Source organism: Arachis ipaensis, chromosome B09, assembly GCF_000816755.2.
Source record: "Arachis ipaensis cultivar K30076 chromosome B09, Araip1.1, whole genome shotgun sequence".
NCBI lineage: Eukaryota > Viridiplantae > Streptophyta > Magnoliopsida > Fabales > Fabaceae > Arachis > Arachis ipaensis.
In genome coordinates, this window is record NC_029793.2 from 90,089,798 (window position 1) to 90,113,533 (window position 23,736).

The 23,736-nt window shown below is 37.4% G+C and overlaps 1 protein-coding gene across 1 annotated transcript in view; it reads right to left on the reverse strand.

Moving 5' to 3' along the window:
- Positions 1 to 21,112, reverse strand: part of LOC110266883 — a 25,103-nt gene extending 3,991 nt beyond the window's left edge. The window contains exons 1-2 of the mRNA XM_021111928.1: positions 20,999 to 21,112; positions 20,770 to 20,929 (exon numbers count right to left, since the gene is read on the reverse strand). Of these exons, the coding sequence (XP_020967587.1) occupies positions 20,770 to 20,929; positions 20,999 to 21,112 (274 nt within the window). The remainder of the gene's footprint in view (positions 1 to 20,769; positions 20,930 to 20,998) is intronic.

Below are 23,736 nucleotides of genomic sequence, written 5' to 3' on the forward strand. Positions count from 1 at the left end.
TCTCCCTCTTCTCTCTTCCCTTTCACCCTATTCTTTCTTTTTTGTCTCTGTTTATCTCTTTCTCCCTCAGTGTTTTCTTTCTTTGTTTCCTGAAACACTTAGGTCTAGGCTTGGGGAAGGGAAGGCGGTGGGGTAGAGGGTTAGGACTAGGGTAGTTTAGGTAATTTTAGTAAACTTAGGGGTATAGAGTATTAATTGAAAATCTAGTTTAATCCTTTAAATTTATTTTATTTTATTATTTTCTTTATCTATAAAAATTAAAAGTATTAAATTCCGAAATCTCAATTATTTAAACCAAATCATATAAAATTTTTATTATTTTACAATTACTAAACTTTATAACTTAAATATAGAAAATAATTCAATAATTATAAAATTGAATAAGAATCTCAATTCATTTCAAACTCAATTAATCAAAATTTACTATCTTTAATAAAGAAATTTCTAAAATTAAACCTATAAATAAATAATTAAACTTAAAAATTAATTTATAATACAATTTTCAAAATTCCTGGGACTTACAAATTGCATTCTTTTAATTTTCTTAAAATTTTCGGAAATTCATGCATTGTGTTCTTCTTTATCTTCAAGTTGTTCTTGACGATTTTCCTTGTTTGATCTTTAATTTTTCTTGTTTTGTGTCTTTTCTTGTTTTTCTTGTGTATTTTTGGATTATTAGTGTCTAAAGTTTAAAAATTTCTAAGTTTGGTGTCTTGCATGTCTTTCTTTTCTTAAAAATTTTCAAAAATATGTTCTTGATGTTCATCATGATCTTCAAAGGGTTCTTGGTGTTCATCTTGACATTCAAAGTGTTCTTGCATGCATTGGTTGTTTTGATATTAAATTTTTATGTCTTGTGTCATTTTGTTGTTTTTCTCTTTCTTCATTAATTCAAAAAAATAAAAAATAATATCTTTCCCTTATTTTACTCATAACTTTCGAAATTTTGAGTTGATTTGGTAAAACATTTTTAAAATTTAGTTGTTTCTTGTTAGTCAAGTCAAAATTTCAATTTAAAAACTTTATCTTTTCAAATCTTTTTCAAAAATCAAATCTTTTTCATTTTTCTTTCATGTTTTCCGAAATTTTTTTATTAATTTTCAAAATCTTTCTCTTAATTTTATTTCATAATTTTCGAAATTATTGCTAACATTTAATGTTTTGATTCAAAAATTTCAAGTTTGTTACTTTCCTGTTAAGAAAGGTTCAATCTTTAAATTCTAGAATCATATCTTTTAGTTTCTTGTTAGTCAAGTCATCAACTTTAATTTTGAAAATCAAATCTTTTTAAATTTCTTTCTCAAATCTTTTTCAAAATAAATTTCAATCATATCTTTTTCAAAACTTAATTTCAAAATATCTTTCTAACTTCTTATCTTTTCAAAATTTATTTTCAAATCTTTTTCAATTAACAAACAAGTCAAGTGGGATTTTTCAAGTGTTTGTTTTCAATTGTTTGTTTTAATTTTAAAAAGTTTACTATTTCTTATCTTTTTCAAAACCACCTAACTACTTTTCTCTCTCTAATTTTCAAAAAATCACTAACCACTTTTTCAAAATTCTTTCTAATTAACTAATTGTTTTAAATTCTAATTTTATTTTATTTCTTTTCTTAAATTTCGAATTCTAACTCATAATTAAACTAAAAATAAAAATATTTTTATTTTCTTTTAATTAAAAATTCGAGTACATTCTCTCTCTCATCTCTTTCTATTTATTATATTTATTTACTAACACTTCTCTTCTTAAAATTCAAACCCTCTCCCTCTCTCTGTGTTCGAATTCTTCTTCTTCTCCCTTCCTCATTCTATTCTTCCATTCTTCTACTCACATAAAGGAATCTCTATACTGTGACATAGATGATTCCTCTTCTCTCTTTGTTCTCTTCTTTTTCATACGAGCAGGAACAAGGATAAGAACAGTTTTGTTGAAGCTGATCCTGAACCTGAAAGGACTCTGGAGAGGACCTTACAGAAATTTTCGAAAAAGAAGAAGTCATGGCAGCCGAAAATAACAACAATGGTGGAGATGCAAGGAAGATGCTTGGTGAGTTTACTGCACCAACTTCTGACTTCTATGGAAGAAGCATCTCAATTTCTGCAATTGGAGCAAACAACTTTGAGCTTGAGCCTCAATTAGTTTCTCTAATGAAGCAGAATTGCAAGTTTCATGGACTTCCATTAGAAGATCCTCATCAGTTTTTAGCTGAATTCTTGTGAATCTGTGACACTGTTAAGACCAATGGGGTTAATCCTGAGGTCTACAGACTTATGCTTTTCCCCTTTTCTGTAAGAGACAGAGCTAGGATATGGTTGGACTCACAACCCAAAGAAAGCATGAACTCTTGGGAAAAGTTGGTCAATGCTTTCTTGGCCAAGTTCTTTCCACCTCAAAAGTTGAGCAAGCTTAGAGTGGAAGTCCAAACCTTCAGACATAAGGAAGGTGAATCCCTCTATGAAGCTTGGGAAAGATACAAGCAATTGATCAGAAGGTGTCCTTCTGACATGCTTTCAGAATGGAGCATCTTATGTATATTCTATGATGGTCTGTCTGAATTGTCTAAGATGTCATTGTACCACTCTACTGGTGGACCTCTTCATCTAAAGAAGACGCCTGCAGAAGCCCAGGAACTCATTGAAATGGTTGCAAATAACCAGTTCATGTATACTTCTGAAAGAAATCCTGTGAATAATGGGATGACTTAGAAGAAAGGAGTTCTTGAGATTGATACTCTGAATGCCATATTGGCTCAGAATAAAATATTGACTCAGCAAGTCAATATGAATTCTCAAAGTCTGGCTAGAATGTAAGCTACATCCGGCAGTACTAAAGAAGCTTCCTCTGAAGAAGAAGCTTATAACCCTAAGAATCCTGCATTGGAAGAGGTAAATTACATGGGAGAATCCTATGAAAATACCTATAATCCTTCATGGAGAAATCATCCAAATTTCTCATGAAAGGATCAGCAGAAGCCTAATCAAGGCTTTAATAATAATAATGGTGGGAGAAATAGGTTTGGCAATAGCAAGCCTTTTCCATCATCTTTTGAGCAACGGACAGAGAATTGTAAGCAGAGCTTCTCTGACTTAGCAACTATAGTCTCTGATCTATCTAAGACCATTCTCAGTTTCATGACTGAAACAAGGTCCTCCATTAGAAATTTGGAGGCACAAATGGGTCAACTGAGTAAAAGAGTGACTGAAACTCCTCCTAGTACTCTCCCAAGTAATACAGAAGAGAATCCAAAAAGAGAGTGCAAGGCCATCAATATACCCAACATGGCCAAACCTATAGAGGAGGAAGAGGCAGTGATTTCTAGTGAGAAAGACCTTGCTGGACATCCCCTGACCATTAAGGAGTTCCCCAATAAGGAACCAAAATAATCTTAGGCTCATACAGAGACCTTAAAGATTCCATTGAACTTACTGTTGCCATTCATGAGCTCTGATGAGTATCCTCGCTCTGAAGAGGATGAAGATATTTTTGAAGAGCAAGTGGCTCAGTACCTAGGAGCAATCATGAAGCTGAATGCCAAGTTATTTGGTAATGAGACTTGGGAGGATGAACCTCCATTGCTCATCAATGAACTGAATGCTTTGGTTCAACTAAAATTAACTCAAAAGAAACCGGATCCCGGAAAGTTCTTAATACTCTGTACCATAGGCACCATGACCTTTGAGAAGGCTCTGTTTGACCTGGGGTTAGATGTAAACCTCATGCCACTCTTTGTAATGGAGAAACTAGGGATCTTTGAGGTACAAGCTGCAAGAATCTCACTAGAGATGGCAGATAAATCAATGAAACAGGCTTATGGACTTGTAGAGGATGTCTTAGTGAAGGTTGAAGGCTGTTACATCCCTGCTAATTTCATAATCCTAGACACTGGGAAGGATGAATATGAATCCATCATCCTTGGAAGACCCTTCCTAGCCACAGCAAGAGCTGTGATTGATGTGGACAGAGGAGAGTTAGTCCTTCAATTGGATGAGGACTACCTTGTGTTTAAGACTCAAGGATTTTCTTTTGTAACCATGGAGAGCAAGCATGAAAGACTTCTCTCAATACAGAGTAAAACAGAGCCCCCACACTCAACTTCTAAGTTTGGTGTTGGGAGGCCACCATTAAGCTCTGAGTCTTTGTGAAGCTCTCTAAGAGCTCACTGTCAAGCTATTGACATTAAAGAAGCGCTTATTGGGAGGCAACCAATGTTATTTAATTATATTTAATTTCATAGACATTTGTTCTCCATTGTTATTTTATGTTTTCTTTAGGTTGATGATCATGTGAAGTCATAAAAACAGCTGCAGAATTAAAGCAAAAGAAAAAACAGCATAAAAAATAGCACACTCTGGAGGACAGGCTTACTGGCGTTTAAACGCAAGTAAGGATAGCAGAATGGGTGTTTAACGCCCAGTCTGGCAGCATTCTGGGCGTTAAATGCCAGAATGGGCAGCATTCTGGGCGTTTAACGCCAGAAAAGGGTGTCTGGCTGGCGTTAAACGCCAGAAAGGGGCAGTAGACTAGTGTTTAACGCCAGGAAAGGTAGCAGAGCTAGCGTTAAATGCCAGAATTGGCATACAGAGGGCGTTTACATGCCAGAATGGTGTAGGGAGCAAAATTCCTTGACACATCAGGATCTGTAGACCCCACAGGATCCCCACCTACGCTACCTCTTCTTCTCTCCTCTTCACAACTTTCCATAACACTCTTCCCCAAATACCCTTCACCTATCAAATCTTACCCTCTTCCTCAAATATCCTTCACCAATCACCTCATTCACTTTTCCCTAAAACACCACCTACCTTCAAATTTAGAACTCTTTTTTCCCTCCCAAATCCAACCCCAAATACACGAACCAAGCCTTCCCCACTCCTATATATACCCCTCATCACTCCTTCAATTTCATCCATCACAAACACCTTATACCCCCTTGGCCGAACTCACCCTCACCCTCCATCTCCTCTATTTTCTTCTTCTTCTCCTTCAAATACCATTCACCTATCAAATCCTACCCTCTTCTCCATATTCTCTTCACCACTCACATCCATCCATCATAAACCCCACCTACCTCACCATTCAAATTCAAACCATTTCCCTCCCGAACCCACCCCTTCATAACCGAATTCCCTCTCTCTCTCTTACCCTATAAATACCCCTCCTTACAACCTTCAATTTCACACTTCATACACACTTAACCCCCCTTGGCCGAAACCACTACTCCCCTCCATCTCCTCCATTTCTTCTTCTTCTACTCCTTTCTTTCTTCTTTTGCTCGAGGACGAGCAAAACTTCTAAGTTTGGTGTGGAAAAAGCTTTGCTTTTTGTTTTTCCATAACCATTAATGGCACCGAAGACCGGAGAAACCTCTAGAAAGAGGAAAGGGAAGGCAATTGCTTCCACCTCCAAGTCATGGAAGATGGAGAGATTCTCTCAAAGGTCCATCAAGACCATTTCTATGAAGTTTTGGCCAAGAAAAAGGTGATCCCCGAGGTCCCCTTCATGCTCAAAAAGAGTGAATATCCGGAGATTCGACGTGAGATTCGAAGAAGAGGTTGGGAAGCTCTCACCAACTTAATCCAACAAGTCGGAATCTTAATGGTTCAAGAGTTCTATGCCAAAGCATGGATCACTAAGAACTATGATCAAAGTATTAACCCAAACCCAAAGAATTGGCTCACAATGGTTCGGGGAAATTACTTGGATTTCAGTTCAGAAAATGTGAGGTTGGCATTTAACTTGCCAATGATGAGAGGAGATCCTCATCCTTTCACTAGAAGGGTCAACTTTGATCAAAGGTTAGACCAAGTCCTCATGGACATCTGTATGGAAGGAGCTCAATGGAAGAGAGACTCAAGAGGCAAGCCGGTTCAGCTAAGAAGGCTTGACCTCAAACCCATGGTTAGGGGATGGTTGGAGTTCATCCAACGCTCTATCATTCCTACTAGCAACCGGTCTGAAGTTACAATAGACCGGGCTATCATGATCCATAGTATCATGATTGGAGAGGAAGTAGAAGTTCATGAGATCATACCTCTAGAACTCTACAAGGTGGCAGACAAGCCCTCCACTTTAGCAAGGTTAGCCTTCCCTCATCTCATCTGTAACCTATGCAATTCAGCTAGAATTGTCATAAAGGAAGACATCCTCATTGATGAGGACAAGCCCATCACTAAGAAGAGGATGGAGCAAACAAGAGAGCCCACTCATGGACCTCAACAAGAGCATGAGAAAATCCCTCATCAAGAAATCTCTGAGATGCCTCAAGGGATGCACTTTCCTCCACAAAACTATTGGGAGCAAATCAACACCTCCTTAGGAGAATTGAGTTCCAACATGGGGCAACTAAGGATGGAGCACCAAGAGCACTCCATTATCCTCAATGAAATCCGAGAGTGATGCACGGAAAACTTGTCTCATAACAAATTTCCTTCGGCAAGTGTACCGAATTTGTCGTCAAGTAAAAACTCACAATAGAGTGAGGTCAAATCCCACAAGGATTGATTGATCAAGCAACTTTAATTAGAGGAATATTCTAGTTGAGCGAATCCAGGATTTGAGTTTAGAATTGCAGAAAATAAAATGGCGGGAAGGTAAATGACAGAAAAAGTAAATGCTAGAATTAAAGAACTGAAAGTAAATGACTGAAGTAAATTACAGAATTGTAAATGGGAATGGGGGAATTGCTCATAAAAGTAAGTAACAGAAAATAAAGAGAATGGGTAAGATCAGAAATGGAGAGTTCATTGGGCTCAGGAGATGTTGCATTCTACGGATCAATTTCATTTTCATCTCTTCCTCAATCAATACACTCATTGATCTCCTTGGCAATCTTAAGTGATTGAATTACAATTTCTTGTAATTCAATCTCTCAAATCTTGATAAATAGCCAATTCCTTGGTCAATTGCTCATGAGAAGAGATGAAGTATGGTCACTGATTATACCACATGCATTTCCCAAATCAAGTGTTGAGAGGATTATAGTCACATATCCATCCAAACCCAATTCGGTCCAGCATGAGAAAGCATTTCTAGCTTGATCTCTTCATTCCTCTTTCAAGGTTCAGAAGAGATCCAAGTATGAATAGCTAACGTTGGCTCAACATTCTCTTATCCACGTTAGCTTCCACGTTAACTAAGTTAACGTGGGAGTTAACGTGGCTCATGGTGGCATGTGTGGGCTCCTTCCAACGTTAGTGACAATGTTGGGTGTCACTAAAGTTGGCTTCACCTCCCTTCCTCACGTTAGCTTCCACGTTAACTAGGTTAACGTGGGAGTTAACGTGGCCTAGTGTGACTTGGCCAACGTTAGTGATAATGTTGAATATCACTAACGTTGGCTTCCCCCCTTTCTTCTTAACGTTAGAGGCTACGTTAACTAAGTTAACGTGGTGACTAACGTGGCCACTTATGAGCTTGGTCCAACGTTAGTGATAATGTTAAGTGTCACTAACGTTGGCTCCATTTCCTTTGTTCCACGTTAGAGTTCACGTTAACTTAGTTAACGTGACTCTTAACGTGGGCAATGATGGCTTCGAGAGCGTTATTGGCAATCACTTTTCTCATTAACTTTGCAAGTTACTCCCATTCCACGTTAGTGTAACTAACGTAGCCACTAATGTGGTTCTTCTTTGCTTCTTTTGTCCTGAAATCAAGCAATTAAGTGCATCAAAGTTCTAGTCCAAGTCATAGGAAATGCAACATCCAATTTGTCCTTAAATTCATGCAAAATCCTCATGAAATCATGTAAAGTGCACAATGTATGCTTGAATCAAGATGTAAGTGAATATTTACCCAAAACTAGCTTATTTCCTAAGGAAATGCATGAAACTACCCTAAAAACAGTAAAGAAAAGGTCAGTGAAACTGGCCAAAATGGCCTGGCATCAGAGAGGACCAAAAGGCCATGAGGGAGGAGCAACAAAGGTAAAGAAGAGATATAGAGGAGCTCAAACACTCCATAAGATCTTCAAGAGGAAGAACTAGCCGCCATCACTAAGGTGGTCCCGTTCTTTAATTTCCTTGTTCTTATTTTTTCTGTTTTTCGAATTTTATGCTTTATGTTTTGTCTATGTTTGTGTCTTCATTACATGATCATTAGTGTCTAGTGTCTATGTCTTAAAGCTATGAATGATTCCATGAATCCATCACCTTTCTTAAATGAAAAATATTTTATGAAAAAGAAAAAGAAGTACATGGTTTCGAAATCTATCTTGGAATTAGTTAATTATTTTGACGTGGTGGCAATACTTTTTATTTTCTGAATGAATGCTTGAACAGTGCATATTTTTGATATTGTTGTTTATGAATGTTAAAATTGTTGGCTCTTGAAAGAATAATGAAAAAAGAGAAATGTTATTGATAATATGAAAAATCATATAATTGATTCTTGAAACAAGAAAAAGTAGTGAAACACAAAGCTTGCAAAGAAAAAAAAGAGGCGAAAAAAAGAAAGAAAAAGAAAAAGCAAGTAGAAAAAGCCAATAACCCTTTAAACTAAAAGGCAAGGGTAAAAAGGATCCAAGGCTTTGAGCATTAATGGATAGGAGGGCCCAAAGGAATAAAATCCTGGCCTAAGCGGCTAAATCAAGCTGTCCCTAACCATGTGCTTGTGGCGTGAAGGTGTCAAGTGAAAAGCTTGAGACTGAGCGGTTAAAGTCATGGTCCAAATCAAAAAGAGTGTGCTTAAGAGCTCTGGGCACCTCTAACTGGGGACTCTAGCAAAGCTGAGTCACAATCTGAAAAGGTTCATCCCGTTATGTGTCTGTGGCATTTATGTATCCGGTGGTAATACTGGAAAACAAAATGCTTAGGGTCACGGCCAAGACTCATAAAGTAGCTGTGTTCAAGAATTAATATACTGAACTAGGAGAATCAATAACACTATCTGAATTCTGAGTTCCTATGGATGCCAATCAATCTGAACTTCAAAGAATAAAATGAGATGCCAAAACTGTTCAGAAGCAAAAAGGCTACAAGTCCTACTCATCTAATTGAAGCTAATCTTTATTGATATTTTTGAGATTTATTGTATATTCTTTTCTTTTTATCCTATTTTGTTTTTAGTTGCTTGGGGACAAGCAACAATTTAAGTTTAGTGTTGTGATGAGCAGATAATTTATACCCTTTTTGGCATTGTTTTTACATAGTTTTTAGTATATTTTAGTTACTTTTTATTATATTTTTATTAGTTTTTATGCAAAAATCACATTTCTGGGCTTTACTATGAATTTGTGTGTTTTTCTATGATTTTAGGTATTTTTTGGCTGAAATTGAGGGACCTGAGCAAAAATCTTATTCAGATGCTGAAAAAGGACTGCAGATGCTGTTGGATTCTGACCCTTCTGCACTCTAAGTGGATTTTCTGGAGCTACAGAAGCCCAATTGGCACGCCCTCAACTGCGTTGGAAAGTAGACATCTTGGGCTTTCCCGCAATATATAATAGTCCATACTTTTCCCGAGATTTGATGCCCCAAACTGGCGTTCAAACGCCCACTAGAGACCCTTTTCTAGAGTAAAACGCCCAAACTGGCACCAGAACTAGTGTTAAACGCCCAAACTGGTACCCAAGCTGGTGTTTAACTCCAAGAGTGGCCTATGCACGTGAAAGCTTCAATGCTCAGTCCAAGCACACACCAAGTCGGCCCCGGAAGTGGATTTCTGCACTATCTGCACTTAGTTACTCATTTTCTGTAAACCTAAGTTACTAGTTTAGCATAAATAGCACTTTTTACTATTGTATTCGGATCTTTAACATACTTTATCATCCTTGGACTTGGAGGCTGGCCTCACGGCCATGCCTAGACCTTTTTCACTTATGTATTTTCTACAGTGGAGTTTCTACACCCTATAGATTAAGGTGTGGAGCTCTGTTGTTCTTCATGAATTAATGCAATTACTATTATTTTCTATTCAATCACGCTTGATTCTATTCTAAGATACTCACTTGTACTTCAATCTGGAGAATGATATGATCCGTGACACTCATCGTAATTCTCAATTCTATGAACGTGTGCTTGACAACCACTTCCATTCTATCTGAGCTCAACGTAGTCATTGGGCGACAGCTTGAGTGCGTATCTCTTGGGTCTCTAATACACGGACTGAGTCCGTGAGATTAGAATCTTCGTGGTAGAGGCTAGAACCAATTGGCAGCCATTCCTGAGATCCGAAAAGTCTAAACCTTGTCTGTGGTATTCCGAGTAGGATCTGGGAAGGGATGACTGTGATGAGCTTCAAACTTGCGAATGTTGGGCACAGTGACAGTGTGCAAAAGGACAAGGGTCCTATTCCAACGCTAGCGGGAACCGACAGATGATTAGCCGTACGATAGTTGTACTTGGTATTTTTCATCCAAGACGAGAAATCCGACAGTTGATTAGCCGTGCAGAGATCGTACCTGGTATTTTTCATCCGAGAGGATCTTACAGCTTGCCATGGAAGGGAGCACGCATGATTGGAAGAAGGCAATAGGAAAGTAGAGGTTCAGAAGCAACAAAGCATCTTCAAACGCTTATCTGAAATTCCCACCAATGAATCACATAAGTACCTTTATCTTATTTTCTGTTTTATTTATCTTTTAATTATCAAAACTCATAACCATTTGAATCCGCCTGACTGAGATTTACAAGATGACCATAGCATTCTTCAAGCCGACAATCTCCGTGGGATCGACCCTTACTCACGTAAGGTTTATTACTTGGATGACCCAGTGCACTTGCTGGTTAGTTGTGTGGAGTTTTGAAAAGTGTGAATTACAATTTCGTCCACCAATCTCTACATGCTCCAAGGAGAGGACTCTATGGATTGTGTACACTTGAAGTAGCTGAGATGGAATTATAGGAAGATGAGGTGGGATGAGTGGTTGGTGGATTGATATCACTCTGTCCCCTGAAGAGAAGTCCTCTGTAGGGATCTTCTTATTTTTCCATCCTCTTGGCACCTTCTTCTCAAATCTCTTCTCTTCTTCAAGTGGTGCTTCAATGATTCTTGTGTCAGGAGGATCCTTGTTGATTGTCCCTTTTGAATCTTGTGGTTTTAGCTCCTCTTTGGATCTTTTTTTTTATTGTTGTACCGCTTGGATTTCTTGTTTTTCCTCCAAAGATGTCTTCAGAGGCTCTGCTTGTGATTTACTGCTTGTTTCTTCCATAATTGCTTCCTCATAATCATCCTTCAGGCCTCTGGTTTCTTGCTCAGACTTATGTGAGGGTTTGAAGACATGAAAGGTGAGTTGTTCATCATGTATTCTCAATATTAGCTTCTCCTTCTCAAAATCTATGAGTGCTTTGGTTGTAGCTAAGAATGGTATCCCCAGAATGATTGGATGAAGATAGCTTTCTTCCATCTCAAGAATAACAAAGTTTGTGGGGAGGAAGTACCTCCCTACCTTCACCAGCACATGTTCAACCACTTCTAATGCTTGTTTCTGGGTCTTGTCAGCCAATTAAAGGGTTATGTTTGTGGGTTACAACTCATTGATTTGCAGCTTTCTCATGAGAGACATGGGCATTAAATTTATTCTCGCTCCAAGATCACAAAACCCTCTGTCAATCATTGTATCCCCTATAGCACAAGGGATGTGGAAACTCCCTAAGTCCTTCTTCTTTGTAGGTAGGTCTTTCTGGATAAGAGCACTGCACTCCTTAGTCATCACTACTGTCTGCCCACCCTTCAAAGAATTCTTCTTGGTTAGCAACTCTTTCATACATTTGATATATGAAGGCATTTGTTGGAGGGCTTCAATGAAAGGTATGTTGACATGAAGAGCTTTAAATATGTCCAGAAACCTAGAATACTTATTCTCTTTAGCACCACCCTTGAGCCTTTGAGGGAATGGTGCTTTTGGCACATGGATTACGGTTGATATGTTTAATTAAATCAACCACAAACTATGAAAGTTTGAAACACTGAGTTTTCAGAAATTTATTTGAAAAACATGTTTTTTTTCTTCTTAAATCACAACCAAACAGCTCTTAAACTCTCTAAGATTTTGGGACGCTATAAATAGAGGGTCTTGATGAAGTCTTAATTCAAAAATATACATTTCCATAAATGTACTTATTCTATCAATTTAATTTGAATTCTTGAGTTTTACAAGTGATTTTAATAACAATTTGAGAGATTAACTTATATTTACCATAGAGCATCATTTGTAATCATATGCTTTTCTTAGAGATATTATGATTTTGATCCTTCACATATCATGTTTTAAAGGTAGCAATTTGTAGCTTTTTGAAGATTTTTGAAGGTGGAATCGCTTCAAGGTTCTCATACAATGAGTGTCTTTAAGGTTGAGATTTGTTACACAAGACATGAGGTATAGAAAAGGTACAATGAAGTACTTATTGTTGTAAAAATTTATCAATCATCCACTAAAATTTGATATATAGTGAAAAATACTCGGCACCTTCATGGGAAATACTAAAAGTAGGTAAATAGGATATACAAAACCAGGATAAAATTGAGGTTTGTAATCTTTGATCTCTTTGTTAAACTCTTTAAATTTCATTGCAATTCATATTTCAAAGTGGTGTGGAAACTACCTTACATAAGTGATTAGGATTTGCTTATGAGCCTTAAAAAGTATTTGTTAAAGTCCATTTGGGTATTTAATTTAAGTTATCTCTACCCTAAGTAGTGTAGAGAAAATATTAGTACGTAGTGTAGACAGTTGAAGTTCGTTTAGAAACCTCCTAGTATTTTTATCAGTATTATGGGAATATAAATCTTATAAAATTACATCCTGAGATTATAAATTATGACACAAAAAATTATAGCATTAAATTACATTTACAAAATGGTCGTAAAGAACAAAAGTCTCCGTCGGATAAGAAGAGCAGAGTCTCTATAAATAAAAATAAAATTAAATAATAAGTTTTTTTTAGTTATTATTTTCATATGAAAGAGTTTAATTTTTTACTAATAATTAATTTTAACATTCGTTATCTAAAATTTGAAAGAATTTAACATGTATACTTTTATATTTGATTAGGTGTTAACTTTGTTGCACAAATAGAAATAATTAATTTTTATGCTTGTTATTTAAAAATTATATATATATATATAATTAGATATTAGCATAAAAAAATTATATTGATAGTTATAAAATTAACCAATTTTTTTAAAATAATTGAATCTTGATTTTAACTTTTAATCAAAACATTAGTATTTTTTTATATTATATATAATAAATATTTGAAGAAAAAGAAGTGAAAATATAAATTAAAAAGATAAGTAGTAAAAATTTAAAACTAAATAAAAAATATGCATATAATAATATTTTTTATTTAAATTATATTATGTTGTTAATTTTATTTTTTTGGAACAAAAAAGTGTAACACCCTACTATTCAAATCCTTATGCTCGAGTCATAAGTCAATGATAATAAGGTGGTACGACTCTCAAAGGGGATTTTTAATACATAATTACAAATAAGTTTGATAGGAATATTAATCGAGAAGCCTGAAAAGAGTAAAAATAAAATCATGAAGTCGTATCACTCACGCATCGACAAGTAAGAGATAAGGCATGAAGTCGGAAGCGTTATAAGGATAAAGTCATAAAGGAAAATAAGAGAAGGATAGTATACAGATATATAACATAAGTAAATAGCCACTAGTCGCGACCCGCGAAGTTTAGGCTGGCTAGGTTACAGTATAAAAGTAGATTACAACAGTACCTCCTAATCTCTCCCAAATGAAACATGAAAGCCTCTATAGGTAAGTTCAAAAGAGTTCAATACATAATATAAGTTTTTCAAAATAAAGGTGGAGTGATTCTAAACAAAAAATAAAATAGAGAATATAAAGATCTTCGCCATCTCTCAGATGAACCACAGCTCACTTCTGAGCACCTCGACCTGTATCTGAAAAACAAGAGATATATATGGAATGAGAACCCCCGACCCTTGGGTTCCCAGTACGGTAAAAGTGCCAAATAAATACAATACATTGTAATAGAAACTCACTAAGCATCCTAAACTTCTTTTCACCAAATTTTCATCCTATGTTCTCGCTAATCCATAAATAGGCAACTGTCATAAGGGAATGCTAAATCTAATTCATCTTCCTCATGCTTCCCAACTTTCTAACTTTCCAACGAATCTGAATCAGAATCATAAACAAGCCATCACCAGTTATTCTATCTCAGCAATTCTATATCAATACTTCATATTCTCACCTGGAGCAAGTGAAATCACTTCACTGCGTCCACCCAGGGAGCTCAAATTACCTCATTCAATAGCCATCATTTTAAATTAATCATATCATTACTCCACCTCAACAAGAACATCCCTCAGCGTCTGTTGATACCAGCATGAGGGACCTCTCAGTTGTACAAACACAAGCAATACAGGCAAGTAATACACAATAAGGTACAGGTAGAACAAGTAGCACATAATCAGGTAACATAGCATATATGATATAGCAATCCAAAACAAATAGGCAAACCCAAATAATTCAAACATATGCAAATGATGTATGCCTGCCCTATGGCTGATAATATCATCTGTCGGTTACAAAGCCAATCCGACATGTCCTGGTAGCTAACCATTGGACAGAAATACCCATGCGGAGCAAGTGGGCTTGAGCTATAACACCTTTGCTACTACCCGCTTAACCCAGAGCTAGTGGAACAACCACTACTGCGGCTACTACCTAGGCCGGTGTTTAAAAGCTCAACCTGGCACGAGTGGAATCACCACTACTGCCACTACTACCCAGGCGTCATAATCTCTGACTTGGAGCAAGTAGGACAAACCACAACCTTTGCTACTACCCAGGTATCACAATCTCTGACCTTGAGGAAGTGGGACAAACCACAACCCTTGCTACTGCCCAAGATCTCAAAACATACATTCATTCAGTTTAAAATCAATCATCATTGTTATCAAATCTCAAACATTAACCTGGAGCAAGAGGAACGAAGCACAACCCTTGCTACTACCCAGGTATCAAAAATACACATTCATTCATAATCAATCTTCATTATTAACAATTCTCAAACAATGACCCGGAGCAAGCGGGACGAACCACGACCCTTACTACTACCCAGGTATCACAGGCATACATTCATTCAAAACTCCATAATTAAACTCATTTATCATAATTCTCCTTCTGCATCTTATACCCGGAGCAAGTGGACAATGCCACTGCCTTCTACCCGTGGTCACACGTCACATTCAATATTTTTCATCATTATTCATTTACCACATTCATTCATTTATCATATATGTATCTCCGGCATACTCGCCACATGATCAAACTTCCTCAATCAATCATAATCATTTAATCGTCAATCATACACATATACATACTCAACCATAATTCAATGCTTATCACAGCCATTCGGCTCAAAACATACACAGCACTTTCACCATCATCCTCAGCAACTCAAACAATCATCATTACTCATTATTCATCATTGATTCTCACTTCACTTTATCCACAAGTTACCACATGTCCTAGCTTCTTTTCACTACTAGGCATACTATAAAGATTTAAGGCTAAAACGATGAAAATGGAGGATTAGAGGTTTGAAATTCAGTTTAAAAATACAAAAATCATATTTGCTGAAAAAAGGGTCACGCGTGCGCGTCGCCCACGCGCACGCATGAGTAGCGGAGAAAAGTGTTCGACGCGTAAGCGTCGCCCATGCAAACGTGTGGAAAGTAGAGAGGTAGTGTGCCCGTCTGCCACGCGTACGCGTGGATGCGTTTTGTGCTCCTCGCACAAAACCGGCACGCTACCATCACAACTCTCTGGAATTTATACCACGCAGCTATATCAATACAGCAACGCGTACGCGTCAGCTAGCGCACGCGTGAGAGAGTAAAAATTGTGAGTAACGCGTGTGCGTTGGCCATTTTCAAACCCCAAACTTCCGACGGGCATAACTTTTTCGTTGCAAATCATTTTCCCCCCGTTCTTCGAACAGCATAAACATCTTGTATCTGATTTTATTTCTAAATAAGTTTGATACAAATCAGGGATCTAGAGACTAAGTTATGCTCCATTAAAGTAGACCAAAATCACAACTTTCATAAAAACCAACAAAAACTAAATTTTCAACACAACCAATTTCAAACCTTTTCAAAACCAACCAAAACTTACCAAAATCAACCTCAAGCCTTCTCAGCTCATATTTTCAACATTCTCATTAAATTCATAATCCACCAATCCACCATTTTGACCAATCTCAATCAAATAACTCAATTTCACACAAAGTACCATATCATATATTTCATTCCACATCTCAAGTTCCAATAGTACCAATTCCATCAACCCCCAATACATATAAATCCATATCATCATATACAACTCACATGCATTATCAACAAAGACATCAATTCATCCATCAAAACCAATAACCACATAATCCATACAATCCATCGTAACCAAATAACAACAATCATAATTCCATTTAATCTCATATGACATCACACAATACACACCTCACTTACCTTCATTACTTATTTCCGGCCTCCGGCACAAATTCACAATTTAAATGCATATTCCACAAACTAATATTCATTATCCATTTCATCAAATTCTCAACACATCAAACATACAAATTCACACAATTCTCAACCCAATCATTACATTTCATATCAACTATACATATTAGTACAAACTATTTACACAATCCAAACTTAATCCTAGTGGCATCTAGCCTAGGAATTCTCATCACACCACACGGTACTTAAATAAAACTTAAACCATACCTTTTCTAGCCAAAATAATTGAGCTTCTTCTTGGAAGTCTCCACCAACCCTTAGCTTCAAGCCTCACCAAAGCTCCACAAGCAATATCAATCTTTCAATTGTGCACCAAAATCACCCAATACTCTAATATAATTAATTTTCACACTCATAATCAACCTAGGGTTCATGAAATTGATAAATCAAAAGGGTTAGAGGATTTGTTACCTTAACCCACAAAATTATTTGATGGAATTCACCAATGGCTTATATTAGAGCACTCCTAAACAACAAAAATCATAAAATTACTCAACACCCATAACCAAACTCGAATTTAAGAAGAAAAATGAAAAATAGGCAGAGGACGTGGAATACTCACCACCAAACTTAGATGGAATTGTAGAGAATGAGAAGAGCGACGTGTGGCCGAAAACGGCTCGTCAATTGGAGTTTCGGATCAAAAGTTATGGTGATTTTAAGTTTGATGGAGTTAGGATTTTCTCTCTTCTTCCTCTCTTCTCCATTTCAGCGCTCCACACCCTTTCTTTAGGGTTAATGAGCTGAAATGCTCATAACTAGTGTTTATATATGTTGGGTCTTGGACCCGGTCTACTTGGTTTAGTGCTTTGACCCAATTTTAGGCCAAAACCTTTAAGATTAGAGTTTTAAATCGTATTTTAAATATTTCTATCTTCCCAAATTATAAATTCTTATTTCCTAAAATTATTCACTTCTAATTAATTTTCTCAGCCACCGTACCGGACAGATCACAGCCGGTACTACCGGTCAAATTTTCAGTGCGCATTTTTATTCAGAAAACTATGTTTTCCGACTCAGAAAAATTTACTGAGTCCAAATATCATATTTAAATTATCAAATTCTGATTGCTAAATTTTCTAACCATATTCGCTCCTATTTAATTTATTATTTAATTAATTATGGTTTGACCAGAGTTTACATTCTACCCCCCTAACAGAAATTTTTGCCCTCAAAAATTCCATCCACCACCAAGAGTACGTGAGCGTAGTCTGCATTTATATCCAATGCATAGTAGTCCCAAGGTCTTTTTACTCAGTGTGCTTCTGTTGCCGTGCTTTGATTTCTTTATATCCGAGAATCTCGATCATTCGTCTAACGCCGACCAACAGCCTCGTTCGTTACTGGTGCACGAAATTACAATCACACTTTTACAACTCCGCACAACTAACCAGCAAGTGCACTGGGTCGTCCAAGTAATACTTTACGTGAGTAAGGGTCGATCCCACGGAGATTGTCGGCTTGAAGCAAGCTATGGTTATTTTGCAACTCTTAGTCAGGATATCAATAATTTTTAGATTTAATTGTAAAAAGTAAAAGAACATGAAATAAATATTTGTTATGCAGTAATGAAGAACAAGTTGAGGCTTTGGAGATGCTTTGTCTTCTGAATCTCTGCTTTCCTACTATCTTCTTCTTCATGCACGCAAGGCTCCTTCCATGGCAAGCTTTATGTTGGGCATCACCGTTGTCAATGGCTACTTCCCGTCCTCTCAGTGAAAATGTTCCAAATGCGCTGTCACTGCACGGCTAATCATCTGTCGGTTCTCGATCATGTCGGAATAGGATCCATTGATCCTTTTTCGTCTGTCACTACGCCCAACACTCGTGAGTTTGAAGCTCGTCACAGTTATCCCTTCCCAGATCCTACTCAGAATACCACAGACAAGGTTTAGACATTCCGGATCTCAGGAATGGCCACCAATAATTCTAGCCTATACCACGAAGGTTCCAATCTTAGATTATAAACCCAAGAGATACACATTCAAGCTTGATTGCATGTAGAACGGAGGTGGTTGTCAGGCACACGTTCATAGGTGAGAATGATGATGATTGTTACGGATCATCACATTCATCAAGTTGAAGTGTGAATGAATTTCTTAGAATAGAAGCAAGCGTGATAGAATGGAAAACAGTAGTAATTGCATTAATTCATGAAGAACAGCAGAGCTCCTCACCCCCAACAATGGGGTTTAGAGACTCATGCCGTAGAGAATACAATATGAAATGTGTAAAGTGTCATGAGGTACAAGATGAATCACTAAAAGTAGTTTTTATAGTAAACTAGTGACCTAGGGTTACAGAAAATGAGTAAGCTAGGGTGTTTAGTGTAAAAATCCACTTCCGGGGCCCACTTGGTGTGTGCTTGTGCTGAGCATTGAAGCTTTCATGTGTAGAGACCTTTCTTGGAGTTAAACGCCAGCTTTTGTGCCAGTTTGGGCGTTTAACTGCAGCTTTTGTGCCAGTTCCGGCGTTAAACGCCAGAATTCTTGAGCTGACTTGGAACGCCTGTTTGGGCCATCAAATCTCGGGAAAAGTATAGACTATTATATATTTCTGGAAAGCCCAGGATGTCTTATTTCCAACGCAATTGAGAGCGTACCAATTGGGCTTCTGTAGCTCCAGAAAATCCACTTTGAGTGCAGGAAGGTCAGAATCCAACAGCATCTGTAGTCCTTTTTTAGCATCTGAATCAGATTTTTGCTCAGGTCCCTCAATTTCAGCCAGAAAATACCTGAAATCACAAAAAAATACACAAACTCATAGTAAAGTCCAGAAAAGTAAATTTTAAATAAAAACTAATAAAAATATAATAAAAACTAACTAAAATATACTAAAAACATACTAAAAACAGTGCCAAAAAGCGTATAAATTATCCGCTCATCACTTACTTTCATCATCTCATTAACTCACTTCTTATTAAATCTCAAATCATGTCATCAATAATATCACCATCATCATTAATCATAGTCATCATCCCACATCACTATAATCAACCAAAAATCATCACCATACCTTAATCATACTCCATCACTATCCTCTCTCTGTCAAGCCAATTACCACAAATCACAGCTCAACTCCAAGCATAACCTCCATACTTACTTTCTTATTCCCAAACCATCGAATTTATATATAAATTTATATTTTAAAGTCTTTGACTAATTAATCAAAACTCTCTTCGTTTTTAGAAATAAAAGCATTCGAAACACATCTCTTTTGTTAAAGTTACTCTAATAAAAAATAATTTTCAAAACCATAGCCAACTCTCTTTCAAATTCTTGGGAAAATTTCGACAGCATCTCCCCTAAAAACTGGAGTCTGCCACCCGTCACGGGTCCCCTCTTTTCAACCTCAACTCAATCATAACCAACATTTCAAATCAACATTTTCAAATCCATCATTTAGGACCATTCCTTATCTAATTAAATCAAAGGAAACTAAAAGTCATGGATTCAATCCGTTTCACCAAAAATCTAGAAATCAACCAATTAAATAACAAACACAACATATCAATCTCAACAGAAAATTGTTTACATCACAGACATTTATCCATTTGTATTAATCTGCTAAACTTATCAGGTATTCAAAGCCGAAAGCATTTTTGTTTAAAGCAAACCCCTACTTGGACCATCCGGTTTGGTTCTAAGTCTAATACTAAGCTCGACATTCCAAGTTTTATTGTAAAGGTGGTATTATAAAATCATGCACTGTCCTTTAAACCTGATTATTTCAATTACCTCAATCTTAGTGTCGCAATCGGCCGGCATACTGACTCCCTCCTTGTTGGCAATTCCTTGATACATGCCCTGGTAACCCGCACTTGTAACATACACCTAACCCCAATCGGCACGGCCTATTTGGGTGATGACTTCCACATTTCTGACAGCTCGAAACATCTAAAGCAGCCGCTGTCTGTTTTCTCTTACCGTTCCCTTGGGACTCCTCATTCGTTGCAGAGTTATTCCGTCCTTGGAGAAAGCGTTGTGTGTATCCTTTCTCCTAAAACTCTCGCCCCCTTGGTGCGAATCCTTGGTTGTGCACCCTATGACTTCCTTTCTCTGCAGCCACCTTTTTCACACACTCTTCAGCAACGCTGCTTTTATTCACCAAGTCTGAGAAAGTTCGGATCTCCATTGGTCCCACTGAACTTAAGATATCGCTCTGGAGCCCTCCTTCATACTTAATGCACTTCTATTCCTTGAAGTCTCCAGGAGCACCTTGACAGATATGGAAAAACTGGCACAGTTCCTCAAATTTACTTGTATATTTCAACACGGACATAGCACCCTGCTTCAGCTGCAGTAACTCAAGTTTCTTTGCTGTCCGTACAGAATTTGGAAAGTACTTCTTATAAAATTCCACCTGGAAGGCACTCCAGAAAATAGGATCATCATCATACTGTAGGAGGCGTCGTGTTCCCTGCCATCAGTGCAACGCTTCCCAAATGAGTAGATAGGTAGCAAATTCAACACATTGCTCTTCAGCTACCAACTGCGCTTGCAGTGCTCGCTCCATAGCACGAAACCAGGTATCGGCTTCAGTCGGAGTGGTGGTTCCCTTAAACTTAGGCGGATTAACCTTTAGGAAGGTTGCCAGTGTCATCGGGCCCTGAGCTCCACTTCCGCCATTGCCATTATTGTTTATCTGTTGCCCAAGAGCCTCTGCAGTGGCCTGCATAGCAGCAGCCATGTTCTCCAACACCGCAATAAAGTTTACCGGGTTATTCGGGTTAGTCTCCGGTCCCTGAGTACTAGTACGACCTCTCTCACGGTTTCGACCGCATCCACGAGGCGCCATCTGGTTCTTATACACACCAAACAATCGATATCAAGGTGATCAGACTCAATATCTCAAGTTAAGTGCATCAAATTACCAAAGGTGCACTCATGAACTTCATGCTAGATGTATCGGTTGAATACCCTAACTAGCACAGGCACAGACTTAGAGTATGCATTGAAGCATAAGCAGTTCCATCCCTCAGGCTCACGAGGACGAACTGCTCTGATACCACAATGTAACACCCTACTATTCAAATCCTTATGCTTGAGTCATAAGTCAATGATAATAAGGTGGTACGACTCTCAAGGGGGATTTTTAATGCATAATTACAAATAAGTTTGAAAGAAATATTAATCGAGAAGCCTGAAAAAAGTAAAAATAAAATCACAAAGTTGTATCACTCATGCATCGACAAGTAAGAGATAAGGCATGAAGTCGGAAGCATTATAAGGATAAAGTCATAAAGGAGAATAAGAGAAGGACAGTATATAGATATATAACATAAGTAAATAGCCACTAGTCACGACCCGCAAAGTTTAGGCCGGCTAGGATACAGTATAAAAGTAGATGACAACAGTACCTCCTAATCTCTCCCAAATGAAACATGAAAGCCTCTATAGGCAAGTTCAAAAGAGTTCAATACATAATATAAGCTTTTCAAAATAAAGGTGGAGAGATTCTAAGCAAAATATAAAACAGAGAATATAAATATCTTCGTCATCTCTCAGATGAACCACAGCTCACTTCTGAGTACTTGGACCTATATCTGAAAAACAAGAGATATATATGGAATGAGAACCCCCGACCCATGGGTTCCCAGTACGGTAAAAGTGCCAAATAAATACAATACATTGTAATAAAAATTCACTAAGCATCCTAAACTTCATTTCACCAAAAATTCATCCTATGTTCTCGCTAATCGATAAATAGGCAACTTCCATAAGGGAATGCTAAATCTAATTCATCTTCCTCATGCTTCCCAACTTTCTAACTCTCCAACGAATCAGAATTAGAATCATAAACAAAACCATCACCAGTTATTCTGTCTCAGCAATTCTATATCAATACTTCATATTCTCACCTGGAGCAAGTGAAATCACTTCACTGCGTCCACCCAGGGAGCTCAAATTACCTCATTCAATAGTCATCATTTTAAATTAATCATATCATTACTCCACCTCAACAAGAACATCCCTCAGCATCTGTCGACACCAGCATGAGGGACCTCTCAGTTGTACAAACACAAGCAATACAGGCAGGTAATACACAATAAGGTACAAGTAGAACAAGTAGCACATAATCAGGTAACATAGCATATATGATATAGCAATCCAAAATAAATAGGCAAACCCAAACAATTCAAACATATGCAAATGATGTATGCCTGCCTTATAGCTAATAATATCATCTGTCGGTTACAAAGCCAACCCGACATGTCCTGGTAGCTAACCATTGGACAGAAACACCCATGCGGAGCAAGTGGGCTTAAGCTATAACCCCTTTGCTTAACCCAAAGCTAGTGGAACAACCACTACTGCGGCTACTACCTAGGCGGGTGTTTAAAAGCTCAACCTGGCATGAGTGGAATCACCACTACTGCCGCTACTACCCAGGCATCACAATCTCTGACCTGGAGCAAGTGGGACAAACCACAACCTTTGCTACTACCCAGGTATTACAATCTCTGACCTGGAGCAAGTAGAACAAACCACAACCCTTGCTACTGCCCAGGATCTCAAAACATACATTCATTCAGTTTAAAATCAATCATCATTGTTATCAAATCTCAAACATTAACCTGGAGCAAGAGGAACGAAGCACAACCCTTGCTACTACCCAGGTATCACAAATACACATTCATTCAAAATCACTCTTTATTATTACCAATTCTCAAACAATGACCCGGAGCAAGCGGGACGAACCACGACCCTTACTACTACCCAGGTATCACAGGCATACATTCATTCAAAACTCCCTAATTAAACTCATTTATCATAATTTTCCTTCAACATCTCATACCCAGAGCAAGTGGACAATGCCACTGCCTACTATCTGGGGTCACACGTCACATTCAACATTTTTCATCAATATTCATTTACCACATTCATTTGTTAATCATATACCCATCTCCGGCATACTCGCCACATGATCAAGCTTCCTCAATCAATCATAATCATTTAATCATTAATCATATACATATACATACTCAGCCATAATTCATTGCTTATCACAGCCATCCGGCTCATAACATACACACCACTTTCACCATCATCCTCAGCAACTCAAACATTCATCATTACTCATTATTCATCATTGATTCTCACTTTACTTCATCTCCATGTCCTAGCACCTTTTCATTACTAGGCATACTATAAAGATTTAAGGCTAAAACGATGAAAATGGAGGCTTAGAGGTTTGAAATTCAGTTTAAAAATACAAAAACCATA